Source organism: Drosophila bipectinata, chromosome 3L (assembly GCF_030179905.1).
Source record: "Drosophila bipectinata strain 14024-0381.07 chromosome 3L, DbipHiC1v2, whole genome shotgun sequence".
NCBI classification, from domain to species: domain Eukaryota; kingdom Metazoa; phylum Arthropoda; class Insecta; order Diptera; family Drosophilidae; genus Drosophila; species Drosophila bipectinata.
Window position 1 is genome coordinate 21,323,618 of NC_091738.1, and position 16,043 is coordinate 21,339,660.

General features: G+C 44.0%; 3 protein-coding genes across 5 annotated transcripts; 2 read left to right on the forward strand and 1 right to left on the reverse strand.

Annotated features, from left to right (window-relative positions):
• Positions 1–54: 54 nt before the first annotated feature.
• LOC108129157 (zinc finger protein 555) lies at positions 55–3,095 on the forward strand. Its single transcript, XM_017247108.3, has 3 exons — positions 55–1,042; positions 1,101–1,714; positions 1,770–3,095. Exons 1-3 carry the CDS (start codon positions 151–153, stop codon positions 2,838–2,840), a joined length of 2,577 nt encoding a protein of 858 aa, XP_017102597.2. The 5' UTR covers positions 55–150; the 3' UTR covers positions 2,841–3,095.
• A 17-nt stretch (positions 3,096–3,112) lies between these two features.
• On the reverse strand, positions 3,113–15,740 carry LOC108129156 (E3 ubiquitin-protein ligase SHPRH). 3 transcript variants are annotated; one of them, XM_070280508.1, is made up of 11 exons: positions 15,688–15,740; positions 7,611–7,784; positions 6,401–7,557; positions 5,618–6,333; positions 5,005–5,560; positions 4,764–4,941; positions 4,319–4,704; positions 4,150–4,262; positions 3,857–4,088; positions 3,639–3,799; positions 3,113–3,577 (listed from the first exon to the last, which is right to left on the reverse strand). In XM_070280508.1, the coding sequence occupies exons 2-11, from the start codon at positions 7,762–7,764 to the stop codon at positions 3,412–3,414; spliced, it is 3,819 nt and encodes a 1,272-aa protein (XP_070136609.1). In that variant the 5' UTR covers positions 7,765–7,784; positions 15,688–15,740; the 3' UTR covers positions 3,113–3,411. The 3 variants fall into 3 exon arrangements, with proteins under 3 accessions (XP_070136609.1, XP_070136610.1, XP_017102596.2); XM_070280509.1 differs by lacking the exon at positions 15,688–15,740 and adding an exon at positions 7,850–7,867; XM_017247107.3 differs by lacking the exon at positions 15,688–15,740 and having other exon boundaries at positions 7,611–7,800.
• fmt (phosphatase 6 regulatory subunit 1-like protein fmt) lies at positions 8,179–14,867 on the forward strand. Its single transcript, XM_017247102.3, has 11 exons — positions 8,179–8,313; positions 8,479–8,662; positions 8,727–8,926; positions 8,993–9,317; positions 9,384–9,697; positions 9,760–9,898; positions 9,958–10,076; positions 10,140–10,647; positions 10,707–10,771; positions 10,833–11,876; positions 11,961–14,867. The coding sequence occupies exons 2-11, from the start codon at positions 8,603–8,605 to the stop codon at positions 12,091–12,093; spliced, it is 2,907 nt and encodes a 968-aa protein (XP_017102591.2). The 5' UTR covers positions 8,179–8,313; positions 8,479–8,602; the 3' UTR covers positions 12,094–14,867.
• Positions 15,741–16,043: the final 303 nt, after the last annotated feature.

Sequence of the window (16,043 nt, forward strand, 5' to 3'; positions counted from 1 at the left end):
AGATTGGAGGTGGCATCGTGTACGCGGTGTCATCACTAATTAAAGTGTCATCGCTATACTGTGTTTTGGTTCGCAAAACGCGAAAGGCGACGATTTTCTATCTTTTCTGGCCTTTGGCCTCTGGATATCCACCATTCGATCATAGGCGCCATGGAGCAGGAGCGTTCCCAATACTCGGTGCACTCAGTCTGCCGAATCTGCCTAAACCGACTGCCCGAGAACGGATCTGGAGGTCATGACTTGTTCCAAGAGCCGGGGCTGGCCAAAAAGCTATGTGTGTGCACGTCGCTGGCGGTGGAGCCCCAGGACGGTTTTCCTAAATGCCTGTGCTTCATCTGCTACACGAAATTGGACGACATGCACCAGTTCCAGAAACTCTGCGTGGACTCCGTTCGGAAGTTCCAGGACATGGTGGCCAGGAACGTTTTTTGCCCGCCGGCAAATGCTCAAATCAAAACATTCGACGTCCTGAGTGTAGCTGGAAACGAGGCAGAGCTGGTGGGGCAGGAGGAGGAGGATCGCATAAACTTCGACCCTCTGTTGGATCACAAAATGGAGCTGATTGAGAACGAAGATGTGTTTAAGATGCTGGAGCACGTTGACAAGGAGGCTGAGCTGGTGGAGAAAGAGGTGAAGCAAGACGAAATGGATTCTGCGGATCTGATTAACCTGTTTGCCGGGGATTCTTCGGAGGAGAGTGACAACGAAGATGTGGACTTTGATCCCAACAGCAGCGACGACGACATGCCCTTGGCACAGCGGGTCAGGGGTAGTACCATGCCAGCGATAAAACCGAAAGTGGGCCGATCGGCAAAGAAAGAGGAAGAAGGATTGCTATCCGGTTCCGATGAGCATGATGAGGACGGTGAAAAGTCAAGGACCCAGCGTAAGAAAATTCCGCCTGGTGAGCGACACCTGCACCGGATCATCGACTGTCACATCTGCCACCAGAAGTTCAAGAAGGCCATACGTTATGAGGAGCACATGAAGCACCACAACGACCTACTACCCTTCCAGTGCACGGTGGAGAGTTGCAGGAAAGGTGAGTTCTCGAATATTTTTTCCTAAAAAATGGTAATCTCGAATCATGCTGGTTTTAGGTTTCACAACCGCTGGAGGATTAAGGTTGCACATTGACCATGCCCACACGGAGCTGTCGGAAGTGCATTCGTGCAGCGTGGATGGCTGTGGAAAAACATTCCCCCGAGTCCGCCTTCTTACTTTTCACATGAAAAAGGCGCACGGAATCAGCAAGGCAGCGGCTCCGCCTAGGGACTACCCGTGCACCGAGTGCGACAAGGTCTTCCGGTGCCCAATGGCTCTAAAGAAGCACATGTACAAGCACGACGGCAAGGAACTACCTTTCCCATGCAACATCTGTGGCAAGCGGTTTGTGATCAACAGTGCATTGAAGGACCATTTGATGAGGCACGCCGGAATCAAGAACTACGTTTGTCCGTACTGTGGAGTGGGAAAAACGACGCGGCAGGAATGGAACACACACATCTTAACCCACACTCAGGAGAAGAAGTTCAAGTGCCACATCTGCGAGCATGCCTCGCACAACAAGCAAAGTTTGGCGAACCACATCAAGATAGTCCACGAGAAGATCAAAAACTACGCCTGTCAGTACTGTGGCAAAACATTTGGGAAGTCGCATGCCTGCAAGATCCACGAGATGACGCACACGGGTGAAAAGCGCTGCGAGTGCAAGGTGAGCCGTAAAGGGTCATCCCAAGCATGTGTCCTAATACTTTGTCAATTTCCAGGTTTGCGGAAAGAAATTCTTGTACCCCAAGAGCCTTACGAAGCACCTGAAGACGCACGAGAAACGGGTGCTGAGGGCCATCGAGACCTACCGCCAGCGGCAGGTGGAAATGGGTGAAGTATCTGGCGATCAATTGCTCAATACTCCGGATCTCGCAGGAGTTGCAATCGAAGGAGTTGCCGCGGAGCCCATCATAGTTTCCCAAACCGCTGCCGATGAGCTGTTGAAGGTGTGCGCAGAATCCGTGGCCACCATTCCCAAAGACCCACGCCGCGTTGAACGCGTGGACATCGCCCAGTTAGCGGGCACTGCTGTGAATCCGATACCCTCTGTTTCAGTGCCCTCGTGGTCGCCGCAAGTGAACTTTACGAAGAAGGAGGGCAAGCATATCTGCCCCGGATGTGGGCAGGGATTCAACAACATTGGGAACATGAAGCGTCACTACAAGATCATCCATGAGAAAGTTAAGGACTTCGCCTGCCGCTTCTGCCCGAAGAGATTTGCAAAGGCCCAGACCCTGCGGCACCATGAGTGGATTCACACTGGCGAGAAGCCTTTCGAATGCAAGACCTGCGGCACGCACTTCCGCCAAGAAACAGCGTTGAAGCGCCACCAGCGCACCCACGAGAATCGACCCCCGGTGATTTCACCCAAGTTCTATGCAGCGCGCGAGGAGCTGGAGGAACAGGAGCGGAGCAAGAGGGAGGCCAAGCGTCAGGCGGAGGCCAAACGGAAAGAAATAGCAGAAGCGGCCAAAGAGCAGCTTTCCTCGCTGCACAAGCTGGAGCAGACAGACCGAAATCTACATTCATACGATGAATACAAGGAGGCGGCGGCGGAACGAGCAGCTGCGTCTGCTGAACTTCAGGCACAACAGATCGAGGAGAACGAGGTGAAGCGGCATGCCGACGAAGAGCGACGCCGCATCCAGGAGGCTGCCCACGAACAACTTCATCGCCTGCAGCACCAGCAGGAGGTCGATCGAGCGCAAAGCTCCTACGATGGCTATTACGCTCAGAAGGCTCAGGCTGAGGGCTCCAGCCTCGACGACTTAAAGATAGACCATGTGTGAGACTCAGCATCAGAGGCGGGGAATCAGCCTTGGGTCTTACACAGAAAGCAATACTTTCTTGTTCTTATAAGGTGTAACATATACTAAGGCTTATACACACGTATTCTTAAATTATACTATATATAATCTTAAAAATATTGTATAAAATATGGATTGTATCAAATAATATTATTAAGTGAGCAATTTTCAATAATCAGGGTTTTAACTTGATAAAGAGAATATAAATGATTATAAACTGGTCTTTTGTTAAAAACACCCAAAGGAGAGGAAAATTGAGTGTAATACTAAAAGGTCTGCTTTAATGAAAATGGTTATTGGATAGATTTGGATCTATTTACATGGAATGAGTATCAGTATCAAGCAACGAAACCAGATGACACGAATTTGTACAACATTGAAGTGGGTATATTCATTTCATACCCATTTTGTTAATTTAAGTCCTATTTTTCGTCGGTGTTGAATAAATACAAATTTTAAGAATTGAAGTCAATAGTAAATAATATACCTCGCTCCTGCAGAGGTAAGTAATCTTCGGTCCGACTTTGGTTCTCCTCACTTGGATCATCTAATTCTAATTTGTATTCCGAAGGATAAACAGCTTTTTGAGCCCCTCGAGCGTCATGTTCTCTAGATCCCAGTGGGTGGACAGTGTCGTGGTATCGTCGGCTGAGGCAATCAATGAAAGTATGTTCTCCTCAATCGTTCCGTTTACGATGAAACGATGTACTTTGGTGGGCCTGCAAAAGTGTTGGAAATTCATAAGAAACGTTCTTAGTAATGTTTTAAATAGAAACTCACTTTGTTTGACCGAATCGGTGGATGCGGCCGATTGCCTGTTTTTCGTCTCCTGGATTTAGGATGGGTTCCACTAGGAAGACATGCGTCGCTTCTATTAGATTGAGTCCTTTGGAGCCCTTTGACAGCGGCATCAACAAACAGGTTACGTTGAGATTGGGATTCTAAAGGATGCCAATATTAGAGCCAACAAAAGCCTTTGAAACCACGTCGATACTAACCTTAAAGTCCGCAAAATCCTGCTCGACGCACTTGCTCCGAAATTCGATCTTGTTTAAGGCCAGAGCTTTGGAGATTTGGAACAAAATGGCTTGCCATTGCGAAAAGATCAAGATTTTCTCATGTGGGTCTGCGGACCTTATTTTCAGCAGTTGTTCCACAATGCTAGAGATTTTTGTGGAGAAGTCACCGGCAATGGAGACTCCTGCTTCTCGCCGCACCGAGTAGTATAATCTATAAAATTGTTTCAATCATTAAAAGGTTTAGGGATGCCTGAGGCCGATTCCATTCTTACTGCGGAGAGTCCTGGCGACATATGGGACACTTGGAGATCCCGTGCAATGTACTCTTCTTCATGTTCTCAAGGCAGAGTTGGCACACGAAGTGACCGCAGACCATCATCACATACTACCAGAGAGGAAGATGTATTTTCCCAGGGGGTGATCTTTAGTTTCATAACTTACCCTCAGGTCGTCGTGCGTCTGGCAAATGGGACACGGCTTGTCAGTGGCATCCTCCTTCAGATGCTTCAGGTACTTCAGGCGTCCAAACAGTCTCGTGAAGTTAAGCTGCGATTCCTGCAAGTTCACCTGATTGAACTGCAGCTGTTCGTCCAACTGGCAGGCCAGGATGCGGTAGTTCGATTGCTCATCCGGATCGTCGGTCAGAAGAATGCGCATTTTGCACATCTCCAGTTCGTCAAAGGCCTTTACCATGTACTCGACCTCAATCCAGTACTTGATCTGCAGCTTCACGACACTTTGGAGGCAAGTCAGAAAATCCAACTGGTGTTGCAGTTCCGTTTGCCACTCGGCGAAGGCGGGCTTGGAGCGCAGGAAGTTGAAGATGCCTGAGGAAAGCTATAATTAGTCATCCGTGACTAGGGTATTGTAACGCAGTTATAGCTACTTGTTATGAGACTAATCTCCATGCTAGGCACTTCGAGGCCCTCGGTTGCTTCGGCGTCATCGTCGAGCTCTTTGGCAAAGACTAGACACTCAAACTGGTTAAGACAGTCCCTAATCTTGCAGAGACGGCAGTGTCGTGGTTTCTTTGGTTTTTCTGGGTTGTCATTCGGCTTGTCGTCCTTTTGAAAAAGAATTAGTTTTTTCATTATATTGGCACATAATTGTTAGCATAATTGGCTCACCAGAATATCAGCCAGATGGCAGTCTGTTACAGTTGCTATAAAATTGTGCATTTCCTGCGAAAGGGGCGCACCCATCTTAATGGCGCCACAAGCACTCTCCATTATTTCTTTTAAGAATTCAATCTCCTTAATGACGTGATCGTTCAAATTTTGTACCTTCTGGAACCATAAATCCACAACATACACCATGCCAGACATGGAGTCTACATTCAGAAGCTTTTTCATGGAGATATTCTTGCGGGCGAAGTCATCCCGCACTTTGTTCCATATGGAATTATGCAGGGCCGGCTTATGATTGACCACCGTAGCCAGCAAACGCACAACGTTGTCCTTAAACTTATTTCCTAATTCGCACAGCTCGTTTAGTTTGGATTCGTAGGAGCCAAGAGCCGCCTGGAGAACCGCTACATTGTCCTGCAGATACTTCCACTCCAATAGCTTCATTTGTGACTCGTAGGTCTGTTTCTCCGCCTCAGAAACCCTTTCGCACGGCGCAGCGGCGTCACTAGCCTGGAGTAGGTTATAGATGGCGTGAATCTGCAGCACACTGTCCACACTGTTGGGGCATCAAAGAATTAAGAGCTACTAGATCAGCATATTCATGGTTACTTACGATATACTATCCTTGTTGTAGTCCGCAGCTAGTTTAAGCAGCAGCTTATAGTGCTTGATGGCCTGGGGGAAGTCCTCGCGAATAAAGTGAATGGCAGCCAAGCCATTGTAGGAGGAAGCCCAGCTGCGCAGCTCGGACTTGCATTCCGTCTCATTATTTGACTTGAGGCGCTCCAAAAGGTCCTGCGGGTTGAGGTAGTCTGTGCTTGATACGGTGCTGTTGTGCACCACGGGCACGGAGCAGGTCTGTCGGATGCGAAGAAAGGGCTTCAGGATTACTCGCAACAACTGCGGAGAAATGGACGCCAGGCAGGAACTATTGTCAGGATTGTGGCGTGTGTGTTTGGCGACTGCGGCCAGGAACTGCTCATGACACTTAAAGTGCTCCTCGCGATAGTAGAGGGCTTCCACGTTGCTTAGTTCCAGGCGGTGCACCAACTCCATCTGCGGCGGTATCCCCAGTTCATGCTCGACCTTGGACTTGCACGTTCGCCAAAGACTGTGTTGGAGTAGGTCGAGCAGCGGTTCGGTTTGATGGTTGAGCTGAAAGGCCTTGTGCACCGTCTTCCAGGCGTCCGGCGGCTGAGTGGCCTCTGTTCGACCCACAAATTCCAGTAATGGCGGCAAGTCATCAATGGTGCCGGTGACGGCCCAGCGATTGATAGCCGGCAGCTTCCGTACCATTTCTGCTGCCGCCGACGTGTTGCTCTCTACCATCTGAAAAGGTAATCTTTTATTAAAACAAACTATTGCATTTGTTTTACAACAAAGTCGGCTTGGTTACCTGAGCCTCGTCCAGGCACACGCGCCACCAGTTGACCATCAAGAGAGGACTGTTGGATCGCATGTACAACCGCTGGTGGCGCAACTGACGGTCGGAAACGAAATCCGCCGTATGGTAGATCTCGTTGCGCAGCGTAACATAGTCGGTAAGGACCACATCGTACTCAGCTAGGTGCAGAGGACTGTACCAGTTGCCAGCCCCAGTATGCAAGCCTCTGTAGACCAGGACCTTTAGGTTTGGGGAAATGTGCTTCTTCATTTCGCGGAACCACTGCATCTTAATGGCGTTGGGTGAGACGATGAACGTGGCTCCCGTTTCTACAAGCCGACCTGAGGATTCAACCACATCCGCCCAGCAGTTGGGACAGAGGTGAGGTATGTCATCGGAACTATTCATGCAATGTTTGTGCTGCCAGAGGCGGCACTTTGAACATTGCACCCGAGCACCTTTCTTTGAGGTGCAGACGCAGAATGCTTCACCGCCGTTTCCCTTTCGCATCAGCTTAAGAGGGACTTCGCTCTCAATTTCTTCAATTTTGGCGTGCCAATACGTATTGTTGCAGGACTCCGGCGGCCTGGGGTTCATCAGCAACATTGCCAGGAACTCGACAGTCTTTCCCAACCCCATTTCGTCCGCCAAAATGCCTCCGGGGGGGAGTAATATCTTTGGAAGTGCATCTTCATGGGCGTAAAACTGAAGGCAGTAATTGTGTTTGAAAACCCTACTAATACCGTCTACAGAATAGAGAGGCGTATAATTGGCAGTAATTTCGGCAGGCTTCTGTTCCCTTTGAAGCATCCAGATGACTGTTCGCTCCTGATACTTTCGCAGCTTCGACTTGAAGCGATTTGGCAGGAGTAGTTTCTGATCTTGGGATACATTCGTGGCTTTTAAATGACGGTCGTAGAGCGCGTCATACAGCTTGGTGGTCACGTATGTTTTAAGGGGCCGCTGGTGCAGGCGCTCCTGCTCCGCCACTTCGAACTCTAGACTTGGCGTGTAGTCTCGAAATATTAATGGAAGGAGTATGTCAGCCATTTGCAACTCGGCGGGACGAGCTCTAGCGATTCGCTGGTCGTGAAAGAGGACCAGCTTCCATATTCCCGACTCCTGTTTGATCGCCTTGAAGCTCAGCTTCCTGGTTCGCGCCTCCAGACCTTGAATAAACCATAAAAATAGCTGATTTACCGAATATATTCACTGGACTCACATTCTTGTATGCAAATCCCGATAGCCTCTGCTTTTTCGGTCAAAAATTCCCTGACCCTCCATCGTCGCTTCCCAAAGGCAAACTCTGACGGCTCTTCCGGGCCTTCTGGGGAGATTTCCTCTGCTATTTCGCACAAAACAACTCCATGCTCCATCGCTCTCAGGGCGCAAAATTCTAAAATAACAAAACAGAAGCGATGAATGCGAACCGATAACATTTTTTTAATGTTGCGTTTTCACCTCCAATGGGCTAACACTTTTTTAATGTTTGCGTTATATTAAATCGCATCTTCAAATGTTTTATATTACAAATTTATAATGTATACATATGTATATATTTAAGAATAAAATAAAAAAATTTGGGAGAATAAATATTGGGACTGACCCAATTTATGAAGTCAACAAAGAAACCCCGCAAGCAAGTTTATATAAACTATATAGTCGACTCGAAAATTATTTTTATTAAAATTTCGACGCCTTTAAAAATATATAAAAGGGATAGAATTTATATAGGATAATATATTTATTAGCTGTTGAACAAGTCCATCCCTTATAACGTATTTGTTATCGCACTTGTTACCATACAAAGCAATCGAAAATTTTCCACCTCTAGAAGCAGTGAAGAAAATTATAGCGTGGTTTTTTCGGTCGAAAAACAATTAAAAGTGCAACAGCCAGTGGAAAAAACAAAGTGCAACTAACCCGTAAGTGCAGCGGCCACGTCCCCTAACTGAATTGCGTGCCTAAGCCGCGCGGCAGACTATTTTGCAGCCAGCAGAAGCAGTGTATATGTGGAGCCTTCTTGGCATAATTGCAAAATTTACGCATTACTTTGTGCGAGTGTTTTAATTGAGTGATTCCACTTTCAGTGCCGTGCATGCTTAGCCAAGAACCAGCCCGATCCAAGTCCGAGATTCGCGAGCCGAGCGAAGAAGTGAGATTTCTTGTTTCCCAAAGCCTGAAAGTGTCACCGCCAAGACGTACGTGCGAAAAATGTTTTGGGACAAGGGTTATGCGCCCTCCGCGAATATAGAGGCGCTGCTGGAGAAGGAGGTAGGTGGCCCCCGGATCGGGGATCGTCAGTAATTGTCTGAGTAACGACCAATTGTGTTCGCAGAACTCCACACTGGAGGAATTCCTGGATGAGGAGGACATACTACAGGAGTGCAAGACGCAAAAGAAGAACCTGGTAAACTACTTTACACGTCCCGAGGTCATCCGGCGTCTGGTGGAGCTGATCACAACCGAGCCGAATGAAGATGTACCCATGGCGCAGCGTTTCCGCTATGCGAACATGTCCTGTGAGATACTCACACTGTAAGTTGGCCTACATACATATTTCGATAGCCTGTTGATGTTTATATGAAACAATGGTCTTTTTAGCGGCCTGCCGTCCCTGGATGAAAAGCTTCTGACCGACCCGGAGACCCTTCAGCTTCTGTATTCATATCTGGAAAAGGAACCACCGTTAAATCCATTGCTATCGTCGTTTTTTAGCAAAACGTTTAGCATGCTCTTTACCAAAAAGCCTGAACAAGATTGGTTTTTGTATCAACACATGTGCCTACAACTCCTGGAGTATATTAAATCGCAGAAGACCTTTTTGGATTTCATTTGTAAACACTTTGACACACCTGTCATACCTGATTTAATAATGCAAATGATGAAGGACATCGAGGGTGGTCAACTCAAAAGGAACCTTTTCGAAGTGAGTATTCTGAGATATCCACCTCCAATAGTTAAGTACTAAACTTTTCCTCTTTTGCCATTACAGTGGCTAACTGAAGATAAAATTGTTGAGAGACTGATTGCAATATTGCGTAATCCTCAAGAAACCGAAAAACATGCAAATGTTGCCGACTTTTTCTGTGATCTTATTAACCAAGGGCGCCTGATGCGTCAGACCGAGCAGGAGAACGATTCGTTTGAGCCGGCCTTCGATGGCTCCAATCCCATTCTAAAGACAATTGAATCCGCAGACACAATTGAAGCCTTGTTAAATGTGATTTTGGAACCAAACGCTCAGGAGAGCGCCATCTTATCAGGAATATCGGTTGTACTTACGCTTATTAAGCCAATTACCTTTACGTGAGTTTTACTCTCTGATTCTTAATATCCCAAGTAAAATAATGCCACAACTAATGTTTTAGAGATGAGCCCAACTCGGATCGCCAGCGTTTGCTTCAGAAACGTGAGCGGGAGTTCCACCAGGAAGTACAGGAGACTGTGATCACTGTGATGGCGCCACGCCTCCAGGAATTTGTTCATGTGCTCAAGAACCCGCCCGCGGTAAGTTGAATGTCAGTTTTTCCGGCCTAGAACCAGTTGATGACTGTTTTTGGTTGCAGAAACCAACACTCGAAACGACGGCAGCCGTGTTGACGCCCCCATTTGGCAAGACTCGCTTGCAAGTGTGCCGCGTGTTCACCGCCCTGCTGGAAACTAAGCACGAGACCATTCATCAGGCGTAAGTGTATTTAAAGTCAGAGAAACTAAAAATATAAAAATATATTTTTTGTATTACGTTTAGTATTTGTGCAACGGAGTACTTTAGTCTGTTGTTGGAGTACTTTAAACAATACTGCTGGAACAACTTCTTGCACAGCGAACTGGAAAAGGCCCTGCACTTGGTGTTCTACAACGAGCTCTCCAATAACAACACGGGTTCCACGGAGGTCACAGACTTTTTTACCGCCGACTGCCTCATAAACGCTTTCCTGAAAGTTGACACTGAAGATGTCGAGGTCAAGAATGCCCTAAACGACATGAAGCGAGAGTTGGATTCGGCTGCCAAAGCTCTGGCTGGTGACAAAGAAGAACCGCAAGAAAAGACAACTGACGTCGAGATAGCTGCAGAAGCTCAAGCTGAAGAAACGCCCACTGAAACTGTTGCAACCGATTCTGTTGAGAACCACGAAGAGAATACCGAAGTTGATGGTCAAATCGCGGCGGAGCAGCAGGAAGAGGAGCTCACTCTTAACGATCTCGACAAGACTAAGGCGGCGCCCAGTGCCCCTCCCTCGGAATTGCAAACTCATGTAAATAATTGAGATTCAATTCTTCGAATTTTTATATAGTTTTGTTTCGATATTTTTAGTTGATTGTCAACTGCCATTTGGTGTCCAAGCTGGTTGACTACTGGCAGCACAATGCCCAGGCGCAGTAAGTTTTATACTTCTATATTTTATCTTACGAGGTTAATTTAACGAAAATAAATTTTCAGGGCCGCCGAAAAGGGTCGTCGCTTGGGCTACATGGGACACCTTATTAAAATTTTACGCCACATCACGAATTGTATATCGGAATCCGAACATATCGCCGCCTTGATCTCCTCCAGCCTAAGCGACGAGGCCGAGCAGGCACTCTGGCAGTCCCTAATCGATGCGGAAACGGGAGAGTTCACCTTGGCAGCTAAGCAGCAGACAAAACTGTTGGCCAATTGCAATCCTCACGAGGAGAATGAGTACAGTGTGGGTTCAAAAGATTACGAGATAGGCGAGACGAACGCTTGGGACATTGGAGCTCTGACATACAGTAACATGGGCTACAGCGATCTGGATAACACGCTACAGGACATAGTGTTTACGATGGACAACGACCAGAACCTGTTTCAGTTTGGACGCAACATTGACGATGAAGACGATGATGATGATGAACATGGCGACCATTCGGGAGCAGGCGACGGCCATGGGCCCGGACACGGAATGTTTACGAAAAACTCCATCACCCTGAGCAACCTGGCAGATCCCTGGGACATGGATGTCCAGTTCTCCGACATTCCTGGTGTGGCAGCCCAGGTCCCCACTGGCACTGCCAACTGGGGGGCCGACTTCAATGCTGATAACTTTGCTGACTTCGATGCGCACTTTAGCACGTTCGGTAGTGATCTGGGCATGCCCACAACCGCACCTCCTGAGGACGTGTCTTCGGAAGATAAGCCTGCCACCCCTGAAGTGAATAAGGATACCCAGGAACGTCCACCCGCTGAGAATTCCGATGCGTCAATCCAGAATAACAGCCACGATCAGCAGGCGGAATATGACAACAATGCCAACGTGGAAAAGGCCATCAGCGAAAAGCTGTCCGAAGCCGGCGTTGCGGAGGCCACTTCTATCGTAACACGGTTACAATCTGTGCTGCTGGACGGCGAGGACGATTACGAGGACGATGAGGGCATGTGGACTAAGCCCCTAGGAGCAGATCGTGCAACGGAGGCAGAACAAACTACTCCGGTATTAAATGGGCCAACCAGTAAAGTGAATGAGTTGTAAGTGTATTGTTTTCATTATTATTAGAGATGTGGAAAGACATTGACATTTTTAACGCTCTAAATAATTTAATTACTTTGCAGCAATCATGCCAACGACAACAGCAGCAGCGACGTCGATGGCCACGAGGCCGGAAACATTACAGCGGAGCAACAGAAATTGGCCGCCAGCGCCACCAAGACGAACAATGTAGAGATTGCCACTACAACCACATAAATTGCATCCACAACTCCCGCACGTCATCCAACTGCAATTGTATAGCATAAAGTGTGTCGACGACAATTTGTAAAAATGCCTTTGATTTGCTCTTTGGTCATTCTTATACATAATCATGCATACATATTTATATGAATATATACCACATACTACTACTTATACGTACATATATAACAGGCTGCATAGTACAACAAACGATTTGTGTATTAGCAACAGGCCGACGCCCGCCCAAAACCAAAATGAAGAAACAAAAAAAACTAAACAAAAAAACTCGAAAAAAAAAACAAAAAACAAAAATGGTAAAAAAATGTTCAAAGTATGTTGTTGATTCCTTCTGCTCCTCGCTCGTATTGCCAATTATTTTAATTATTATTCCTCCTTCAGATTTCCTAATTAAGAAGCCTGTATTTCGTTTGTAATTGTATTAGTCTGTCGTTTAAAAACGCTTTTACTTTCAATACTCTCAATGTGTTAGGCAACGAATGAGCATTACTTAAAGTACCAAAATTTACGCAACGTCTAAGTATGCCTAGTTTATATTTTTATTGTATTTGTTTTAGCTCGATCAGATGAGGGTTACCTATACATATTATATATAATTACACACACAATAAGGGGATATCCAAACATTTAAGTACTGTCTTACATTATCATCCTGAGTATTTTCTGAGAAGCGCTTCATACTAATTGCGCCCTTCATTATTCTGAATATTTGAATATCCCCTTGCGCGCACTTGTATTTGTAAATTGGAGACTTGTATTTATTGTATTTTGAATCGAATGCAAAAGCAATGCCAAAATACCAAACGGTTCAACACCAATCGACACAACACAACACCACACCACACACCCCATATGCTGCAAGCACAAACTTGTGTCTTTTGCCATTATGACTCTATTTGTATACAAATCGGTATAACCAAAAAATATTCAATGTCGAAAGTACAAAACACACTGAAAGAAACTACGATCGAAAGTGAAAAGTAAAAGCCGAACAACGGCCGGCATTTGTCATCCCTGATCTACACACCACTACCTACAATTATACTACATACGATTTCGATTTCTATCAATACCGTCTGTTTACCTAGCAATGCAACAGAACCAAACAGAAGAAACGAGAAATTCAAACGAAGACTTTCCAAGAAGACATTTTAAACTTTACCACATTGTATGTTTTATATGTATTGTTTTTACTGTTCTTGTCAAGTTGTCGTTGAGAAAATGTTTTTTGTTTTAAACGTGCAGAGAACCACGAACAAAAAAGGAAATATTTTAAAGAATTCAAAAACAAATATGCCATCTTTTGCTTCCAAATAATTAAATTTTAATTATGTTTAAAAATAAAAAGGAAACTACTTTAAAAGTAAAATCGATGTTTGTTTTACACGTGACAATTTGCTCACCAAAAAAATTATAAAAATAACTAAAAATATAACATAGAGATTAGAATAAAATAATAGTGTTAAGAGAAAGAAAGTGCAGCATATCAGGCATAGAAGTGTGGAAAGTAACTGAGTAAAGTAATCCCCTCTTCCCAAACACCCGTAATGAAAAAGATCAATGTTTGCCAATTCAGTTAGGACCCTTGTCGCAAACGCAAACTAAGCTTGGGCACACCAAATTGCACAAATCTCAAATCGCTTGCTTTTTATTTTTGCATATTTTGCATACTGTAGGAACACAAAAAACAAAAATCCGAGAAAACAAACTAAAAATAATAGCCGAAAAAACGAAAAAAAAAAATATTGAAACGTTTAAACTATCTCTGATGAAAAACTGTGATAATTAAATGAAGTTGCAGGGTATTTGATAAAGCAAACTTAATTTAAACAAATTGTAAAACATCAACTAATGGACTCAACCATTTGGAAGTACAGAACACAGCCAACACGAGACACTCACTCAACAAAAACGATAACGGAAACTAAAAATGTTAATTATACGATTCTTTAGCATCACAATCAGCAGGACACGTCGACAGCAAGATGAATCAACCAAACAGCAATAAGTACTGCAATGAAGCCTAATTGGAGGAGTTTTAATGTGTAGTCTATAGCCGTGCGAAAATATCTCTAAGTTTGTGCGTTACTAGGGAAAGTCGAAGTCCGATAGTTTCACAGAAACTAAGCACTAAACTAAAAAATAATACTCATATCAAGCAGCCAATTGTAAACCTTGTACTATGTATAAAAGCGTAAAAGATTGTCCCCAGTATTGTCTTCCCCCTAGTTACATATGTATGTGTTTTCGTCTTTACCAATTAACTTAGAATCCAGAATCCAATGATGAGCGACGATGATCGAGTCCTTCCCTTGTGCATATGCCTTAAAAAATTATAATACACATATAGGAACACCCATTCACAACCGCATAGAGAGTGTAGTATTCATAATCGTAGCAATAGTTTCACCTACATACTGTGTGTCTTTTAATTGTTAAGCAGCAGCAAGCTTAAAGTATATACATATACGATAATACTAATGATAAACTGGAAAACCAAAATGGATTCGTAATTATAATACCTAAAAGAAAACAATGTAGATAAATTCTTGTGGGCAGCTTTAAGCATTTTGTTTGTCTAATTATATAAACTTGAATAAGTGAAAAGAATACCAAACGTCCAAAGTTTTTTGCTAACAAGAACTAAGAACAATTGTGAACAAGAAAGTCTTCAGAAATGTTTTGATCACCTCGATGAGAAACAGAAACATAATTATACACACCTATGTACATGCATGCCTATATACAAAATAAATACATTTACCAATTAATTAATTGATTCACTGATTGATTGATTCGTATCCATCTATCCATCTCGGGAATCGAGTGGAGGCCTAAAATATTTTGTGACATGCGATTAGTGTTAAGCGAGGTTGTACTTTTCATGGCGCAATTAACTGAGAAAAACCAAACTTGAATCGGGTTCCAGGACCCAAGCATAGATGCTAATTTTGGAGTATCGAAACGAACATTATTTAGTCTGTGTGTGTTCAGCAATTCAGTATTTCAATTAAGCCAATTCAATGAATACCCCAAGAACAATGATTAAAAATGGTTTCCAACTGCAAACCACAAGAAAGCTATAGAAGAGAGAACTTGAAATAATCAATCTAAGGTCTAATTCTCTAAACTCTTAAATAAAAAACCAGCGGGAACAACAACGAGGAAGATGAAACTGTAATACAACAAATAAAATTAAAAAGAGAATTACACATTAAGAAACTTACAATTGAATTTCAACAACACATACATATATATTTGAAAATAGATTAAAAAACGAATAAAAGTCGTATTAAATAAGGAAGCAAATTGTTAACATAATGGATATTTTGTTAAGTGCGAAACTTTGAACGAATTACTACCCACATTAGCAAACGTTAATGAGAACCGAACCCAAGTGTGCTTCATGTATGAATTTATGTTTAGATATTTACATCAACAGTACGCGTAAACATATTCCTAACAAAACCAAGCGAAAGAAAAGCCACATACAGAACTTGCATATTACTCTTAACGATTAAAAATAACAAAAACTATTGGTGTCTATGCATATACATATATAATAACGAACTATATATATATATATATTACCTTTGTATATGTAAGCCGAGTACAGACTTTTGGGAATTGCAAAACGTATCGTCAAATATCCAAAACTGACATATTTGTCAAAGCTATTCAGAATAAAATACGTTAGGACTCCAGGTGATAGCTGCAGGTTAGAGTGGACATCATTGGTTTGCAAACTTTACGAAAAAATTGTTTAGGTTAAATAGTTGAACAGATACATTCAGATGCAATATTTCAATGAAAAAAATACTCATAAGCTGGCACACGTGGCGTATGAGTGATTTTGTCTGATTATTAAACTAATTTTTAAAGAGAAGGATCTTTTTCTGTTTCAATTGAGAAAACTCTGCCAAATTGTTGTAAAAATAAATTTGTTT